The sequence below is a fragment of the Ceratosolen solmsi genome, unplaced genomic scaffold (assembly GCF_000503995.2).
Source record: "Ceratosolen solmsi marchali unplaced genomic scaffold, CerSol_1.0 scaffold1, whole genome shotgun sequence".
Classification (NCBI taxonomy): Eukaryota; Metazoa; Arthropoda; class Insecta; order Hymenoptera; family Agaonidae; genus Ceratosolen; species Ceratosolen solmsi.
The window spans coordinates 10,551,990-10,571,286 of record NW_011948415.1 but is presented as its reverse complement, the minus strand read 5'-3'; the positions used below and the strand labels follow the sequence as shown (position 1 = coordinate 10,571,286).

At 28.9% G+C, this 19,297-nt stretch overlaps 5 protein-coding genes across 5 annotated transcripts in view; 3 read left to right on the top strand and 2 right to left on the bottom strand.

The window, feature by feature from the left end:
• Positions 1-1,750: 1,750 nt before the first annotated feature.
• On the top strand, positions 1,751-3,885 carry LOC105359053 (chymotrypsin-2-like). Its single transcript, XM_011495528.1, has 4 exons — positions 1,751-1,836; positions 2,012-2,352; positions 2,443-2,712; positions 3,718-3,885. The coding sequence occupies exons 1-4, from the start codon at positions 1,788-1,790 to the stop codon at positions 3,883-3,885; spliced, it is 828 nt and encodes a 275-aa protein (XP_011493830.1). The 5' UTR covers positions 1,751-1,787.
• Positions 3,886-10,763: 6,878 nt separating this feature from the next.
• On the top strand, positions 10,764-12,578 carry Agpat1 (1-Acylglycerol-3-phosphate O-acyltransferase 1). Its single transcript, XM_011507918.1, has 4 exons — positions 10,764-11,523; positions 11,604-11,919; positions 12,042-12,207; positions 12,277-12,578. The coding sequence occupies exons 1-4, from the start codon at positions 11,336-11,338 to the stop codon at positions 12,441-12,443; spliced, it is 837 nt and encodes a 278-aa protein (XP_011506220.1). The 5' UTR covers positions 10,764-11,335; the 3' UTR covers positions 12,444-12,578.
• Positions 12,579-13,918: 1,340 nt separating this feature from the next.
• LOC105368792 (calcyclin-binding protein) lies at positions 13,919-15,265 on the bottom strand. The gene is made up of 2 exons (XM_011507917.1): positions 14,974-15,265; positions 13,919-14,650 (listed from the first exon to the last, which is right to left on the bottom strand). The coding sequence occupies exons 1-2, from the start codon at positions 14,995-14,997 to the stop codon at positions 13,979-13,981; spliced, it is 696 nt and encodes a 231-aa protein (XP_011506219.1). The 5' UTR covers positions 14,998-15,265; the 3' UTR covers positions 13,919-13,978.
• A 1,643-nt stretch (positions 15,266-16,908) lies between these two features.
• On the top strand, positions 16,909-17,715 carry LOC105368791 (uncharacterized). The gene is made up of 2 exons (XM_011507916.1): positions 16,909-17,145; positions 17,259-17,715. The coding sequence occupies exons 1-2, from the start codon at positions 17,028-17,030 to the stop codon at positions 17,675-17,677; spliced, it is 537 nt and encodes a 178-aa protein (XP_011506218.1). The 5' UTR covers positions 16,909-17,027; the 3' UTR covers positions 17,678-17,715.
• A 93-nt stretch (positions 17,716-17,808) lies between these two features.
• The window catches only part of Sin1 (SAPK-interacting protein 1), a 2,375-nt gene continuing 886 nt past the window's right edge, over positions 17,809-19,297 (bottom strand). The window contains exons 3-7 of the mRNA XM_011507914.1: positions 19,164-19,297; positions 18,904-19,073; positions 18,543-18,830; positions 18,204-18,448; positions 17,809-18,123 (exon numbers count right to left, since the gene is read on the bottom strand). The exon at positions 19,164-19,297 is cut by the window's right edge and continues 132 nt beyond it. Coding sequence (XP_011506216.1) covers positions 17,921-18,123; positions 18,204-18,448; positions 18,543-18,830; positions 18,904-19,073; positions 19,164-19,297 — 1,040 coding nt within the window. The 3' untranslated portion in view covers positions 17,809-17,920. The remainder of the gene's footprint in view (positions 18,124-18,203; positions 18,449-18,542; positions 18,831-18,903; positions 19,074-19,163) is intronic.

The window sequence follows — 19,297 nt, the reverse complement described above, 5'->3', positions numbered from 1 at the left end:
TTTATTATTTATTTTCGAAACACGTTGAAATGCAGACATTCGAACGTACAGTTTCCATTGTTAATTTACCGAAGGTATGAAGGAAAGCTATTATTATTAGATTTTTGTTAAAAGCAAATAAATGAGTATGAAAAATGTTTGCATAACAACTGTATTTAGGCTCATTTTATTTAATTTTTTTCAGCCATGAGATTAAATACGCTTTTCCTTAATTAGCGCGTAGATCGAAACAATAGTTTACGTATTAACGCCACCAAAGTTCCTTAAATTCATTAAATTTATATAAAAAGTTTTAATTGTTAATTCCATGCGTATAAGCGAATTAATTATTCGTTATAACGTTGATATAACACTTTTTGCGCTTCTTATGAAAATTACATTATGCAAACTTATTTAAGATAAAAGTTTCCGCTGTACGTATTCCAATGTATTTGCTTAAAAGTTTCGCTTTTGAGAAAATTTTTCGTCAATTATAATAATGTAGAGGCCATTATTATTGTTAAGACTTACCATATCTGGTTAAATAATCGTCTACGCAGTCGATAGTATTTACTTCTAAAAAGGTTAAGAAATGTATATTGATAAATGGATATGTAATTATGATAGTCGTAATTATATTTCCATTTTGCAAAAAAAAAGAAAAAATTCTAATTACAAATTTAGATTTATTCCAAATATTCAAAAAACATAGGTAGATATTTAAGTAATCCGCTTTAAGAAATGCCATTTAATAACTAATATTTAACGACAAATGTATGGCATCGTAAAATAAACGTTCAGTAATGAAGGTATTTAAATATTATATTTTTAACACCGATTTTACAAAATAAATAGTGAAATAATTACAATTTAATGTATATTTACTTTTATTTAATGATTAATTAATAATAAGTTATAACTATTAATAAACTGATACTGATATAGGGAATATAAACAAATCAGGAATATTATTTTTATTAATAACGTTACTAACTTCAAAAAGTAAATTATGCCAAATTTTCATAAATTAAATAAAAAAAAAGTCTTTGAAAAATAGTTCACCTAAATATGAGTTGAAAGAATAATTTATTGGACTTTTCAAATAAAAATTATACAGAATACGTAATAGCTTTGTAGATATTATTAATCTGTAATTTCAAAGGATTGGTGCTTTAATTATGAAATTAACAAAAGTATTATATCAAATCAAATTTTTCACCTTACACATTATATCCGATAAGAAAGCTATATTTATTTTTTGAATTGATTATATTGAAATTGCGTGTGTTTGCTTTCCCATGTATATTTAATGTGCATTTTCAATACTGAAATTTATCAAATTAAATCTTTATAGTTCATTCATAATTAATTAATTCTAATTTTTTATTTATACGTTATACAACGTAGCTGAAAAGATTAAAAATTCATGAAAAACGTATATGTAAATATCTATCAATTTTGCATATCATTATAATCTATACATTTCAATTTTATATCTCATTTAACAATTAATGAATACACATGTATATATTCAAGCGCATCCACACACACACACACACACACACACATATCCATATATATGTTTTAAAAGCGTTAAAGCTGAAGATATAATTAATCATTAACGACAAAATAATCTATACGAATGTATAGCTGTTGAATTTTTTTATTTCAATAATTTAATCATTGTTAGTGTGTGAATTCAATCTGAACACATACACACACACACGCGCGGGCATATATATATATATATATATATATATATATATATATTTAATTATACATATTTCATTTTGTTTTTAAATATCAATATGCAACAAAATATAATCCTTTACGCTATTCAGTTATATGTAATATTTCGTAAGTTTTTTTATAGATTCTCTAAATTTTTTTTTTAATTTCTCAATAAATTAATACTTAATCGGAATGCTATAGAATTTAAAAATAAATGTAATTTTTTATAACAGTAGTTAATACTATCTTTCTATAACTGTATCAATTTTATTTCATTTGAATTTGACAACTTATTTTATAGATAATCATTATGACTACGCTGAATCCATACTTGGACAGTTAGTGAGACCAGCAAGGTATGATGAATACCCATTTGTCGTACCTCTTATAACCACAGATCACGAAACTCCAGCACAAGATTTTATTACATGTACGGGGAATTTCATTACAAATTACTTCCTCGTAACGACCGAGCATTGTATCTATAACCATCAGTTTAATCATTTTCGAATATACATGGGGAGATACAATTTACACTTCAATGTAGAATTACATCCAATCTGGTTGATAACCTACGATCAATGGGCTACAGTTCATAATATACCAATTGAGCATGTGAGCAACGACATTGGATTGGTTAAAGTAAGTTTTTCTTCAACAAATAAATCACCAATTTTTTGTAGACACTCACAATCATTCGTATAATCATAACTTACGATTATCAAAATATAGGTTTTTAACAATTTACCGTATCTTTTGCCCACAACTAATTTATCACCGATAACACCACAAAGACAACTAATTGGCTCGACTACTAAAATACTAGGATGGGGTAACAGTAATACAATACCAAGCATAAGAAGTGTCCTGTACGTAGGAAATGTGACTATTTTACCACCCGCGGAATGCAATCGACGAACTATAAGCATACAAGAAAGACCCGTTTCGATACCGCCAACATATTTCTGCACCTCGGCTAGCCCTCATATAATAATAACATCTGTAAGTATCAAGAACATTCCCGTTCATCAAAGCCATGTTGTTCGATACTTGGCTATACTTGGCTATTGCCAAGCTTCCCCAAAGCCATTTGTTTATGTATAAGAAAGAAAAAAAAAAACTCTCAATTATTTACGTGATTGTCAAAGATTTTTATCATTGTAAAGTTAAGTAAATTTGAATATTTTAGCTTCTCGAATCATTGCAAAGTTAATATCATCAATGTTTGCTTTCGTTATAGAGTTCCACGATATTCCAAGTAACAACTGCCTTATGCACTATGAAATTTCAAATGGCAATTTTTTTGTCATTAGGTTTACAAAGGGAATGAAACTTATCCTCGCTATTGGAAAAAACCTTAAAACCTAAATTATTATCCATCTGCTTGAATATTTATCGAATGTTTAATGTTCCTAAAAATTATATCCGTACATTCAAAATCTTCGCGATAGGATTATCGCGGCTATCGTAAACAAATTACTCAGTTTACTAGTTTACTAATAAAACATATTATAAAAATTCTTATCTTTACAAAATTTTTGCTTCTATCAAATTCAAAATTAAAAGGAAACACGAATAAAATTTTTATAATATTATATTTTCATGTGTTTTTGTGATAATTTTATGAGACATGAACTTGAGTAACATGAAAAAAGAATTTTTTTAAAAACTAAAAAAAGATAACGATTGAATAGAAGTGTTTAATGAATCGTATTTAAAAAAAAAAAAAAAAAAGAAAAAAAAGAAGGATCGTCGTATCTTTAATTCGCTACTAATTTTAATGTATGGAGATAAAAAATTAATACCTATTTTCCTATATTTATGAATTCCCTTTTATCTAATAATTTTAAACATTTTTCTATTCTCCTATCTCATAGCCTACATATACGGATATAAACATATTCTATTGAATAAATAAAAAAACTAAAAAAAAAAAATAAAATAATATGATAATTAATATAATATCTTTTGAATATTTGAAATATATTAATTTTGTATATTCTGCAGGGTGACAGTGGCGGTCCACTTCTTTACGAAGGTAAGCTTATAGCAATTAGTGTGGGGGCATGTCCTACGGAGCGTGGAAATTACTTGAATTCTTTTAGTGTAAATCTTCACATTGGTATCGATTACTACAGATTGTTCATTTCTACAGTAACAGGAGCAACTGCATAAAAAGAAAGCTGTATTCGCTAAAATAAAATTACTTATTTTTTAATATCGTAGAATTTTTAATATTATATTACAATTAATATAATCTTTTAGTGCGCTTGAAAATGAAAGCCCATTAGCTAATATTTTCAGATCTTAATAAAATGGAATTAAGAATTCCTTTCATTGTTGTAGTATTGATAACTCTATAGTTTGAAATAATATTTTTACTCGATAACAGTTGCTTTAATTATCGATGCGACGCGATCATTAATTAATTAACGAGATAATCGACAAGTGCAAATATAAAATCAGGCGTAAGTGATAATTACTTACCTAAGGATTGAAAGGAATTACGATTGTATTGGCTGTTCTTTTGTTTGCGAGAATTAATATCTTTCCTGGTACACTATGCAATGTTTATTGCAATTAACAATAATAATATGTAAAACTATGATCTTAGATTTTCGAAATTGTTTTATATTTAGTTATTGCTAATGGGATTGGGATATTATAAATATATATATATATATATATATATATGTATGTATACTTATAGGAGACCAATAGTCTCCAATTTTACTGTGATAATACGGTGGTAGAACAATTTGTTCTAGCAACTTTATTGTTATTGCTCTTATAGGTATTACATCTTATAATGTTTATTATTTATTTTCGAAACACGTTGAAATGCAGACATTCGAACGTACAGTTTCCATTGTTAATTTACCGAAGGTATGAAGGAAAGCTATTATTATTAGATTTTTGTTAAAAGCAAATAAATGAGTATGAAAAATGTTTGCATAACAACTGTATTTAGGCTCATTTTATTTAATTTTTTTCAGCCATGAGATTAAATACGCTTTTCCTTAATTAGCGCGTAGATCGAAACAATAGTTTACGTATTAACGCCACCAAAGTTCCTTAAATTCATTAAATTTATATAAAAAGTTTTAATTGTTAATTCCATGCGTATAAGCGAATTAATTATTCGTTATAACGTTGATATAACACTTTTTGCGCTTCTTATGAAAATTACATTATGCAAACTTATTTAAGATAAAAGTTTCCGCTGTACGTATTCCAATGTATTTGCTTAAAAGTTTCGCTTTTGAGAAAATTTTTCGTCAATTATAATAATGTAGAGGCCATTATTATTGTTAAGACTTACCATATCTGGTTAAATAATCGTCTACGCAGTCGATAGTATTTACTTCTAAAAAGGTTAAGAAATGTATATTGATAAATGGATATGTAATTATGATAGTCGTAATTATATTTCCATTTTGCAAAAAAAAAGAAAAAATTCTAATTACAAATTTAGATTTATTCCAAATATTCAAAAAACATAGGTAGATATTTAAGTAATCCGCTTTAAGAAATGCCATTCAATAACTAATATTTAACGACAAGAGTGTGGTAGCATTGCTGAAACTAGAAATAACAAGCCGAATGACAATGCACGTCGTCTACTTTGACTTTTTTCTTCTCGGCAATTTGCTTCCTAGCGCATTAAAAAATAATTTGTAAATAATTAATAATAATGATACGATTGGCTACCATCTTTGTAGATTTATTTCCATATATTAGGTGAATGCTGAAGAAAAGGCTAACTATAGCTATTGAGATATAGACCATTGATCATTAGATCTCCAAGTTACCGAGAATAAGGAATTATGGTATTGTCCCATAAATATTAATACTTAATAAAGTCATTACTTTTGTATATTCTATAAATCTGATATCTTTTTTTATCAATCATTATAAGTGTCTTTCCTATTTGAATTCCTCGCGCTTGGTCGTAGTTTAAAAAAAAAATACTCGGAGTTTAATATAAAATATAATGTGCTGAATGTGAGATAATAAATGTGCATTCAAGTGAGGTATTTGCCTGACGAGGATAGAGAAAAAATAATTACATGTATTAATAGTACGCGCAATGCACAGTTTCTTTAATTTGTTCGTACAACATTTTCAGACGATTTTCAGATTATTTTCAAAACTTACTCTATGAAAAATGAAATAAGAAAACTAGTGGCCAATATTGCTTTATCGGACTTGATAAATATATGTTGATGAATCAACTTGAGTAATTAACAAGTGCTATTAGTGCTAACATATATTGTTCCGATTGTTTCTTTCGTTTGTTATCTAAATACAGTTTCTATAATCGAATTTTAAATCTCAACCATATAATCATTGGGCCATCAATTTCAATACAATGTGTTGGTGATATATATATATATATATATATATATATAATCAATATTGTTTTTCTTATAATATATTTACGACTACAAACATTGTTAAATTTGTATATACAATTGTCATTACAATATTTGGCAAATTTTTAAAGTGTTGTTAGTTTTAATTTATCATAATGTTTCATTTGTCCTTTTCTTTTTTTTATAATCGATCGATTATTTATTCAGTCATGCCATATAGATTAAATTAAAATACTTATAGTGTATCGATACTTAACCGATTTACAATCTTAATTCATTAAAATTATACAAAATAAAAGAATATGATTTATTTACTTGTAAAAATAATTTGTATAAAGAAAAACGACAAAATTACGAATATTTGAAAAATATTAAGATTTATCTTGGAAATTCTACGGTAATCATTGGATATTTTTTAAACTACTAAGTATATTATTGGTCATAATTATGATTATATAACTCTCATATATTAATCAGTAAATTCTTCAGCTTTCTGTATGAGTCTTACCGATCGGTTTACAACTTTTGAAAATTATTCTAAATTTGTGTTACTGTAAAAGAGCAAATGAAGTATCATTTAAAATTTAACTATTTAACGTATTAAAACTTTGCATATATGTTTTATTTGCCGAATATATATATATATATATATATATATATATATATATTATAAGTAAATTACGTTCAACTCAAACTATCATTATATTACATAATTCTAATGCATAGATAGCAGAAAACCACTATTCTTAATTTAAACAAATAAAATAAAATTATTACTTTTTTTTTTTTTTTTTTTTTTTTTTTTTTTTTTTTATTAATTAATTTATTATTTTAGCTGACATATCGTAAATCTTTTGCTTTAATCTTAGAATAAACGAAGAAATATAATTATAGTCATTTTTATGAGCAAACAGTTGCACGAAGATGTTGTTGGGTAAGCTTGTGGAATATAATACGTAATCTTATTAGTCATAATATTCTATTTGTCTGTACTTGAACATGAATTTTACGTCTACAAAACTATATTGAATCAGCACAGTGTTTAATTGAAACTTTATGAGATAAGGAAATATAGCAGAAGAACACACACACAAACACCTAGCTTTGTGCTAAAAAAACTAATTCTTATATACATACTTTCCAGTTCATTTTTGTATTATATGTTACGAAATAATTTCAGAATTTTAATACTTATTAAAAATTTTCATAATATGGAAATATAAATTATAATTATTAAAAAAAAAGAAGAAAAAAAGTGTTTACTCAATTTTATAAGTAAATGTTAGTCTAATACTGGTTTAAATTAAAAGCGTAACAATAAAAAAATGTTAATCTGTTGGAAGTAATTTATAAACATGAATTTAATTAAGTTTTAACGTAGCAGTATTCAACGAATTTATTCTATGTGTGTAATTATATTCTTGAAAATTAACTTTTATAAAAATCTGCATAAGCATTTGATTTGGATGAATTTTATTAATTCAAATGTGTTTTATGTTAGTTTTCGCTTTCAATTGAATGCTAAATTACAATTTTAATTCAAATGAAATTTAATTCTATTCTCTATCAATTGGAAATATCGAATTTCCTTCCACTAATGTTCAAGTATTTTTAATTGACATGAGAAAGATTCAAATATTTTCATGTAACATACCCAATTACTGATTTTATCATTACATTATTCAACAAATTAATGTAAAATTATTAACATAATTTTAAACCGTAATCATTTTTTTTTTTTTTTTTTTTTTGGTTTTTGTTTTATTAACAATAAACAGATAATTATGCATAAATTTGATATTCCATATGGACTAACTATAAACAGCTTAACTAATTAATTATAAATAGAATATTATTCTTTGGATAATTATCGCTTGCCAAATGGTAATAAAACTTTTATTATAATTAAAGTTATAGAAACATATTTATTACTATTAAGATAATTTAGAAGAATTTTCATGCAAATCCTATCACAGGCTGTTGCAAAAAGTGTAATTTTGTCATCGTCGAAAAAAAATCACAAGTGCTCGTACATTCGCTGGCTTAGCTCAATAAAATCGCTACTTGTTCTGCATATCCATGTGATCAGACTCGCTTATTTAAAGAGCAGCGTAAAGATAATAATAGCATTATCAAAATTTTATATCGCAGCCGTTCGAAAGCCTTATTTGCATAAATAAAAAATTATATTCTAACTCTTTATTTGACGTTTACTCAAGCCTGTCTGATTAATAACGAATAAGATATTCAATGTTATATGTACGATTTTTCTAATCGTAATCCAACTATCAACATGAATGTATTTGCGTAAATGAATATCGCGAGTGTCGCGTGTATCGCATTAGATCACCGGGCATCAATCACGGAGATCACTGAGAAATCATGAACTCTCGGAGCGATTTTTCCTTTTAAAGGAACTCCACGATAATTTCATAAACAAGCAATCAAGTGTATTAAAAGTCATCGCTTGCCCTTTACATTTATATCCATTTACAATCAATAACCATTATTTCTTCTCGTTTGAATTTTTGAAAATGCTAATGAAAATAGCTTTACGCATGACAATTGTTATTGATGACAAGATTATTGACTGCTAATCATACCGTCTGATCGATTATTCTTCATTCCATTATTATTTAGTATATGCCGCGTGTTAGACTGTAATTGCATAAAGCAGAAAACAACAAGAGAAATGCAAAATTCCTTTCATAATGTATATATGAGAAATAGGGAGAAAAATATTTAATTTCAGTATGCTTTCACTTATATTAATGTATGATAACGTTGGTTTAGAGATTCTTTTTTTTTTTTTTTTTTTTTTTTTTTTTTTTTTTTTTTTTTTTTTATTCAAAATATTATCCATGATATTTTATAGAGACTTTATCGAAAACAATAAATAATGGAAACATGGAAACATGGAAACATATATGTAAATTCTTAATTGTTAATTTAATGCGGATGTTATTTTAAAATTGTTATTTTAAAACAATTATTTTATCAACAATTTAGCTGATGCAAATGAAACAACATTATTTATCAAGAACTGCTAATGAACGAATACAATATGGTCTCGTCTTTCGTTAAAAGAAAAAGTTTAAAAAAAAAACACGTACTTAACGAATATGTATAAATGAACTGATGAATTATCGTTAAAAAAACAAAAAAAGAAAAAAAACAATTTCTTTTTAGTTTAATAAGTGAATGTTATGAATAATTTGACAAAACTCAGATTGTAAATATTATAAATTGCCAACTAAAATTAAAAGCGCACTCACATCAGCAATATCTTATTATAAAAAGTAATGATTCATTTGAAATGATTTCTGCTTGTTAACAATGTAGAAAACCTTACTGACATCTCCTAACGTATAACTTTTAAGAAATTAAAAATAGTTTGATACGATAACAGTGCAATAATTTGTAACTTACTTTAATGTTTTATTCATATAAATGGATTTAAACGTCAAGGTGTATTGTAATTTGAATTGAATGCTTCAATTGAAAATCAATATAATAGTATAAATCTTGTAATACTTTGAAACAATCGCAAGCATTAACTTCAATTTCACATTATTTGAATTTTCTAGACAATAATATCAAAAATCTACAATGTGGAGAAGATTTTAGAGAGAGAGAGAGAGAGAGAAAAGTAATTGAAAAATACTAAATTACACGCTAAAATATACTTAAAAAATTATCATAAAAAAAAAAAAACAAAACAAAATAAACAAATAAAAATAATAGTTTTTTCAAGTAATTTTCATAATTAAACAGAGAATCTGAAATATCCTGGCATTCGACAATTAAAGAGCTTTCGCAACGAGGCACAATGGCAAACAGCATCTACCGTCTTTTAATAAAAAAATATTTTATAAAAGATTCGAGTGCCGGCTAATCGCTAGAGTAGATGGAATTGAATAATTGTTGAAGGGGAATACGGTTTTATGCGCGCGGGTGCGTGTGCGCGCGCATGTACACACACGCACGCACGCACGTACGCGCGCACGCATGCATATATATATATATATGCGTGTGCGCGCGCATGTACACACACGCACGCACGCACGTACGCACGCACGCATGCATATATATATATATATATATATATATAGATGGGTGCGCATGCGCGCTTGTGCATGAGTGCACGAGCGTACGAGCGGATGAATGCATGAGTGCATGAGTGCATGAGTGCATGAGTGCATGAATGTATGATTGCATGAGTGCATGAGTGCATGAGCGCACATGCGTGTGTGTGCGCGTGTGCATACATTTGCGCGCGCGCGCGCGCGCATATGCATTTATGAATAGGCAAGCGTGCGTGCGTGTGCATTGCGAGAGCGGGCGAAAGTAAGCGGGAATGAGATAAATGACGGCGCGCTCACGGGGCGGGGGGCTGGGAGCTGGGAAGACTGACAGACTGGGTGAGAGTGAGAGAGCGTGCGAGGGAGATGGAGCGGTGCGGCGCAGAGTGCAAATTCGTTTGTGACTGCGGGGAGGTTGTAAGGGTAGAGAGAGACTCTCCCCACATACGTACGATGTATTAAACTAACAAGCCGCAAGCAACGCTCGTATTAACGAGCGCCCTTGCACACGCGCGCACACACGGACACGCGCGCGCACTCAGATAGGTCGTAAGGATCGTTCGTAATTGCAACGGTAGTAGGAGTGGACAGTCTTCTTTCTCTTCACGTTTCTCCTTGACTCGGTAAGGGCGGAAAAGACGTATCGGCTATGCGGCCGAAACACAGTGCAGAGTGCCCCGATAAATTCTACGTTGATTTTAGAAATTCAGGAGGTTCGCAGCTTTCCGCGATTCCCATCTCTCGTCTATGATGACGACAGGCGACAACAACTAGCGGCGTATGTATCGCGTTAGGCGAAACTGCAGTGCTCAGTATTAGTAACGAGTCGGCATCTCGGCTTGCGTTTATTAATATTTGTTCTAGTCAATAAAATTCGATTATGATAAAGAGCGGCGGTGAGAAAAAAAGCATCGTGGCATTGGCTTTACGATAGTCTTTATTGAACAGTCCGGAAGAGCAGTTCTCTGTTATCAACATTGGGATTGAATGAGACGGAAAAGACTTATTTATCAATTAGTAATCTGGCTGTTTTTCAATCGTATTATCAGTTAGCGCATTAGGCGAGGCTTAATATGAGCACGTAAAATAGATGAAATTCACTCATTGTTATTGGTGATTGTTGAATAGTTAAATTCGTTGCCAATAATTAACATTGAATGATAAACAATGACTTCATCTTTCTTATTTGAGATAATTGTCGTAGCGTTTATACTCTTACTGCCTTTTTTGTATGAAACTAGTAGGACATTTCGTTATTATTTCAAATTTCTTATGTATTATGGCACAGTTATGATGAATTCTGTGATACTCATACCAGTTATGATGTTGCGTCCTCGTAATGTGAAAAATTTATTGTAAGTATGCGTTTTAAATTGATATTGTGTTATGCTAGATAATCCATGGACGTAATTGCATTGAAATTTCTTATCTTTAGATTAGCATCTTCGATGTGTCATCACACGAGCAACTTATTAGGATTACGATGGCAAATCAGGGGCCGCGAGCATTTGGAAAAGGAGCGCTCTTACGTTATAGTAGCTAATCATCAAAGTTCCTTGGACATATTAGGAATGTTCGACCTTTGGCCCGTAATGGATAAGTGTACGGTAGTGGCGAAGAAAGAAATTTTTTACGCTTGGCCTTTTGGACTGGCAGCTTGGTTGTGCGGACTTATTTTCATTGACAGAATGAATTCTGAAAAGGCTAGAACCATCATTAACACAGCGGTCAAATATTTAAAAAAAAAAAAGGTTATTTGAATTAGCGTTTGAAATTACTTTAATAGTAGAGACTGTAATAATGCGAAGGGATGGCTTAAATCAGATTTACAAATTATTCAATTATTTAATGTACGAACGATGCTTTTTACTAGATAAAGCTGTGGATATTTCCGGAAGGTACAAGGAGAAATACCGGTGAAATTCACTCTTTTAAAAAGGGTGCCTTTCACGTTGCCATTAATGCTCAATTACCAATATTACCCGTAGTATATTCCTCTTACTATTTTATGTCTAAGTCGGAGAAACGCTTGGATTCTGGTACAATTTTTACCCTATCTCCCAATGCCTAATTACTTTTAGTTCAATATATTCTGAAATTTCTTTCAGGACGTGTAATAATTACTGCATTACCTCCTATTTCGACCGAAGGATTAGAAGTTAAGGATGTTCCCGATTTAATGGAGAAAACTAGATCATTAATGACGCAAGCTTTTCACTCGACAAATCGAGAAATACAATTATCGTTGGCATCCAAAAAACAAAATGTACGGTAGAATATAATAGATTAGCGCAGCTTTGGCTTGCTGGTAACGATACACGAAAGCAGTAGCTAATATTATTCAGATTTATACTATTTTTTAAATTTCAATAGCCTATCGTTTAAAAAACAAAAATTAATGTTAATTGAATTGCTCTTTATACGCATGAATAATTTAAATACATTGAAGGAATAATATTGAAAAAGAAAATAATAAAAATCCATATGGATCGGTACAATTTGAAATAATTTATTTTAAAATACAAAATACAATAATTCATGACATTTTACTAATACGATTATCTTTATGTAGTAACACCTTAAACACTAAGATTATAAAATTCATAAGCTTAAAGAAAAATGATTTCATTGATTATAAGTCTTTCTTTTTTTTTTCCATTGTTCTCCATTCGCATCAAATTATTTATTAGTTTTGCCATTTTTGCCTCTTAAGTAGATTTCGATAAAAGTATGTATTTTAAAATAATTATTAAATAAAAGTGCCCTATTTTACATGTTTACATTCAATCGTTTATTAATATTTTGACAGACTAACTTTCTTAAATTAGCTTCAGGATAGATTTTGATAAAAATTGATTTTAATTCCATTTCAATATTCTTCAGGTTATCGTTACCCGCATAAACCCAACTGAATAATTTGAAATACCACTTTTTCAGATAAAAGTCAATCTGATTTTCTATATTGTTAAACTATTTTAATAAAACGAAACTGGAGGATACATTTTTTGTATATATCAGAGCTAGCCAATAACTACGAATAATTATGATAAATTATAATATATGTATATTTGCACAAACCGAATGGCTTATTGTAAAAATTTGATAATGTAAATTATTTAAGAATGAAAATAAGTTGAAAAGTGTAATACTTCCAGTTTCATATTAATTTTAACAAATGGTAAAAAAAAATTGTGATTGAATGTAGATTTTTTTCTATCTTTTAAGTATTGTCACTGATATTTCAGAGAAACCAAAGATATAAATAATCAAAAATCATCAATGATATTTTTTAAAATTATAAATTATTTTTACTTTAGTCATAAATTAATCGTTCGAATTAATTTTATATCGTAGAAGATGAGATATTAATGTACAGCTATTCTCAATCACTGTTAAGTAGTTGCTTTTTTTTTTTTATATGTTTATTATTAAGTTGCTGTCGCCTAAAGTACATTTTTGCGTACATATTAGTTTGCGAGATTGCCTTTTTTCCAGAGTGCCAAGCTTTTATATCTCAAATGTCTACATTCCATTTATTAGTGCTTTATTTTATTTATTCTAATCAAGATTTAGAGATTTGTATTAATAAAATATTCAGTATACACGAAAAGAAATAAGTATGAAAAATAAGACTTTCGCATGAATAAGACATGTTTTATCCAATATTGTATTGATAAATAAAAATTTCATTGTATTTGAAAAAAATCTGTTTTTCTTTACATAATATCCATTTACATAATAAAATTAACAAATTCATTCACTTTATATTTTATAAATCAAGTGATAAATAATACTTATGGCAATTATCATTTACATGTCACTTAAATTTGCTGCACCCATCTCTCTTTTTTCTTGACTTTCTGTCCATGCTTTAGCGATAGTTTTTTTCATGTCGTCGTCTCCGTCTTGATACATTTTCTTCATTAAATTCATTAAACTGGCATTGGGATCGTCGGTATCGTTAATGTTTGGAGTAGCAGTTTTAGATTCTTTCAATCGCTTTTCGACGCTTGTAATACAGGACCATGACTTTGAGGATGTTTTGGCAAGGAAAACCACAATAAAATCTGTTTTTATTTTAACGTAACTCTTGGTCGCATTAATGTTTTCGCACAGATTATTAATTGTCAATTCGTAATTCTTATTCTTAAGTCCTTGAACGTGCAAGTCCATAGATCGTTCCAAGAAATTGCAAAATACAGCCTCTTTCGGTAGGGTCTGAACGTCGCTCAAATTGACATATAATTTAATAAAATCGGACGTTTGATCCCAGGCATAATTATTTAGTTTGATGTCATAACATTTAGATAAGGAATTAGAGGGCTTCGTTACTTTAGACTGCTCTCGATCCACGCTGGTTTGATTTTGAATATTGACTAACTCGGTTTGTAATCTTCTTATTTCGAGGCCTAAAATATCTTTCGATTTTTGACGCGAAGCACGATCTAATAACGAAGTCAGATCATCGATGTCCAATTTAATCTACAAAAGAACGTTAAATCTTTGTTACACTAAAGAATGAAAAAATGATAATAGTAATAACCAGCAAAAGACTTGACTATAAAGAGAATTAACAATTTTAATGATCGTTTAATCCTTCTGTTCTTTTCTCATTAATTATTATTTCTTTTATTCATTCACGCCGTTACTTTTCGTCCAATAATGCAATAAATAATAATAGCGCGAAACAAATAACAAATAATATCAATAGATGTAATAATAATAATGACGGAATAAAAATTATCCGGCTCGAAAATTGTAATATTTTATAAATATTTATAATTAATCAGTGTATAAGAACGTACCTCATTAATACGTGTTAAGGACATGTTCTCCGATGTTTATTGCCTGGTAAAAATGATACCTCAAACGCCGCTCGATTTATTACGTTGAAATTAAGTTTCAAACGGTCAGAAGATGAATAGCCTTTTCAAACAAATTTGCAATGTTATATTCCGACAGACTCTACTCTTATAATTCCAATCACCATCAGGTTTTAAACTGTGATGCTCAGCCGAAAGCAAGAGTATTTGATCAACGAAGAATTTTCTCGAAATTGCACCACCAACTTCTAGAATTGTTTCTGTTCCGTATTTCTTGTATTAATTCGAGATACTGTTTAGGGTTATACGGCGAATCTACAAGTTTCCTCTCGTACATCATACTCGGCGCTTTAAGGGTTGCGATTACATTCAATTCATGCCGACATTCTCGATTGTTTATCATAGCAATAAATTGCGAATTTTTGTTTACTTGCCAAATTGTATTACTTTCATTACTTCCCTTTCCCAAGCTTACAATCCTTACGCTCTTCAAATTTAAAAACATTTACAAGTATAATAAATAATAATCGTATTATTTCGTCATTTATAAAAGAATCCCCGTTATCTCGACGACAGCGATTATGCATTATTTTTAATATATATATATATATATATATATGAAAAATATCTTCCTTCCCTTCCCTTTCAAAAAACCTTATCTATTGAATTGAATTTTTATTCATTCGAATTCAAATGCTATACATATATATATATATATATATATATATATATATGCTAAAAACATCATGAAAAGCGCTGTAAACCATAAAGTTCGACAGATGACAATTTTACGTAGGTACGAATGCCAATATATTACCTAGGTATAACGAAATTTAGGTTCCGATCAAATCATCGACGTTAAATTTTCTATTGTTTTAAATTCAAAACTCGTGCCAATACGCAGGAGAAAAATTACCGTCCCAAAATCACTATCGACATGGCGGAATAAACTGTATATGTTGAAAAAATCGCATGCGCCATGCTAACTCTTCAATATTATCGACCTCGCATCCTGCATACGATAATATTAACTCAATATTATTAGACTAATAGTGGGCTTGCGTGCGTATGTGTACGCGCGCGCGCGCGCGCGAACACGCGGGCTTAGATCAATAAACTTACCGATGCATTATAAAAGCAGATGATTTTTTTTTCAATTAATTTTATCAATTTACGATTAATAATGACTTTTGACGACTTGTAGTAAGCATTACATTTATAGATGTTGATGCCATTAATTTAAATGATTAATTACATTCTACGTGTTCAATGTAGTATTGAAGCGTCATTGCAATTCTTACTTTTTAGAAAGATTTTTAGAAATTTTTCAATTTTAATTTTATTATTAATATCTAACTCAGCTCTATTAATAACTAATAAACGTGAATGGGGCTAAAGTTATAATATTTAACCAAGTGCCATTTGAATTACAACAATATTGTGAGCATTAAAATAATTTTTTGAAACTGATGTGTTTGCTTATATAATAAAGCCATATTTCAGAAGCCATGATTTATTTTGTATTTATTTGCATTTGATCGTATAGATTGATTAGAATTTGCTTAAGAGGGCAAATCTCGCATATGGAAGGAATGCGAGGAAACGAATTTCGAGAAAACTGACACGTAGCCAACAAAAAGAATGCGGAAATTTGAAAAATTCCCGATCTTAGGATAATAAATTTTAACAATTAAGTTTGATATAATAGTCAGGGATGCCAAGTACTGAAAAAAAAAAAAAAAAAAAAAAATAAATAAATAAAAAAAAGTACGATCTAGCAAATTACACAATTACGTTTCATTCGACTTTACTACTTTTCGGTTCATTCGATTTATTCTCCATTTTAAGTCGACCAAGTAGCGTTGTTACACTTTCGTATTTAAATTGTATAACATAGTTCTACATCAGAAAAAAAACATTCAAACAATCCCAATAACCGCGTCTTACGATGTTTCATTACAAATGATGAATGTACGATGATGTAAACAAATAAATATAAGCCTTTTTGCGTGTATTTTGTGACTGTTACTTTTATAATGGAAAAGGAAGCTGATAATCCAGAGACAGCGGCAGTCGAAAATTCTCCAACGGATAATAAAACGAATAAACGGAGATCCTTAGTTTTTAAGAGACGATCAATTTTATACGAACAAGGTTTGATACTTGCACTTATCAATATTTTTTTTAAATTAAATATCGGTAATATACTGTTCGATAATTCATACTGATGGCTATAAAAATTAATGATAATTTCTGCAATGCTATAGATTTGGAAAACGTTGGTGAAACTGGTGTAGTCCACGAAGCGAAGAAATTGAAATTCGAAGACGTAAATCAGTTTGACATTAAAAAATATATAGAAACTTTGAATGAAGAAGACAGAAAGTGGCGAGAGGTTTACGCAAAGAGAAAATCTCGCGTACAGGATTTAATAAAACATAATAAACATAAAGAACAAGCTGGACAGATATTAGATATTAATTTTTTATCTGATCATCAAAGAGCATTTTTAGCATTAAAACCTGATTATAAAGAATTTAATAAGAATGTTTTTCAACTACAAGCGATAGCGACGAAAGTGATGTTTTTAAATATATGTTCTAAACATTTTTACGAAAGTGTAATAACGACATTACAAGAGGATACAAATAATATTATGCATCGCATCTTTAATCTCATAGATTAACATCATATAATAAAAGACCAATTAATAAATAGTTTGCGCACAGATTGTATTATATTATAAATATCATGGTTGTGCCTTCAATTTTTATTTTATAATTTTATAAATATTATTTATAAATTAATACTAATATAAAATAAATATAATTTGGTTACGTTATAATAACTATTTTGCAATGGTTATTACTATCTTATATTAAACAGTTTTTAAGAATTTAACGATAACAAATAGATACAGATGGACTGGTCATCTATGAATATGAAAACTCTTTCGTCTAGAAGCTTTACGTTCTTTTTGAGCGAGATACTCTTTCCTCGAGGAACTACTTCTTAATTCCAAAATATGATTTATTTTCTTAACAATTTCTTCGGCTATTGAAGATTCTGCTTCAAAATCATGATTTTTAAACGATGCCGAACGCCTAAGAGATTGAGTATGACCAATAGAGACTGTAACGAATACAAATTCATTTTAAACAAATTTTTTCACAATCTAATTATTGATAGAGATATTGATTAATGTTGATTACCATTCAATCCGTCCAGTGTTATTGAAGTATGTGGTGTATAAACTAATGTAAAAGTCGTCTTAGATCCTTTATTTTCTATTAATTCACACCATGCAATATTATCCATATGATAACTAACAGCCCTTTGCCTGTTCCAAAACCGACTTGCTCCCTTACCCGTTACAACAGGATCTATTTCTATTTTTTCACCAGATATTCCTAAATGTACTTCAGTTTTCGCTCTTACTTTATTTATTATGTAAACTCTGTAACAACAACAACAACAACAACAAAAACAATAACAACAACAACAACAACAATAATAATTGGTAGAGGTATGATGTATAAAACAAGAGATACCTATATAATTGATATAGAGGGGCTTCCATAGCAGTTGTATGGCCTTCCATTTTAGCAAGATCGTCGGCTACTTCTTGCGATTTGTCTAATCTCTCATGCTCTTCTTTATGTTCAGTTATAGTTCTTACAGTACTATGACGCGCTCTGTCACTTGCTTTCATTTCAACAAGACCCAAGGTCGTAAATTCAAATTTAGCGATTATCTCCGCGGGATCTAAACAAGGAAAGTCGGAATCGACTTCGCCATCGTCTTCCGTGATATATAACCCATATTTGTTAATATCTTCTCTAGAATTCATTTTATAAATATAATATCCAGCAATATCAAACATTTATATTTATTATTAATAAAACTATTTACTGAATATGTTGATCAGGATGTTCGCTAATATATTTATAACATATAAGTCCTATAAATTCCTGAACCTTAGCATTGGCAAGTACGACAACCTGTAGAGGATACGATCTTTGATCTTTTGGTAACATGCACATAAATATCCTATATTTTCTAATAGGAGTTCCTATTTGCGCCTATATAAAAGAGAAAAATAATTAAACCATACAGAATTATAATGTATATACATGTATATATAAAATTATTAATTCGATTGTATTACTAACATTGCCATCGAATCTTGCATAATCAAGAAATGGATTTTCCGGAAGGTCGGGACAATTTTCTAATTGTTCGGAAAATAATGATCGCTTCTTTATAGCTTGCCTATTTTGCGTTAAATTTTTACTCTTAAATAATT

Bases quoted from the DNA above. Each gene is read 5' to 3' on its own strand.
- LOC105368792 (XM_011507917.1), bottom strand. From the start codon at position 14,997: ATGTCCTTAACACGTATTAATGAG. The intron at 14,651-14,973 runs GTACGTTCTTAT...GTTCTTTTGTAG, and splicing joins CCTTAACACGTATTAATGAG to ATTAAATTGGACATCGATGA.
- Agpat1 (XM_011507918.1), top strand. From the start codon at position 11,336: ATGACTTCATCTTTCTTATTTGAGATAATTGTCGTAGCGTTTATACTC. The intron at 11,524-11,603 runs GTAAGTATGCGT...TCTTATCTTTAG, and splicing joins CGTAATGTGAAAAATTTATT to ATTAGCATCTTCGATGTGTC. The intron at 12,208-12,276 runs GTACAATTTTTA...AATTTCTTTCAG, and splicing joins GGAGAAACGCTTGGATTCTG to GACGTGTAATAATTACTGCA.
- LOC105368791 (XM_011507916.1), top strand. From the start codon at position 17,028: ATGGAAAAGGAAGCTGATAATCCAGAGACAGCGGCAGTCGAAAATTCT. The intron at 17,146-17,258 runs GTTTGATACTTG...GCAATGCTATAG, and splicing joins ATCAATTTTATACGAACAAG to ATTTGGAAAACGTTGGTGAA.
- LOC105359053 (XM_011495528.1), top strand. From the start codon at position 1,788: ATGCAACAAAATATAATCCTTTACGCTATTCAGTTATATGTAATATTT. The intron at 1,837-2,011 runs GTAAGTTTTTTT...CTTATTTTATAG, and splicing joins TCAGTTATATGTAATATTTC to ATAATCATTATGACTACGCT. The intron at 2,713-3,717 runs GTAAGTATCAAG...TATATTCTGCAG, and splicing joins CTCATATAATAATAACATCT to GGTGACAGTGGCGGTCCACT.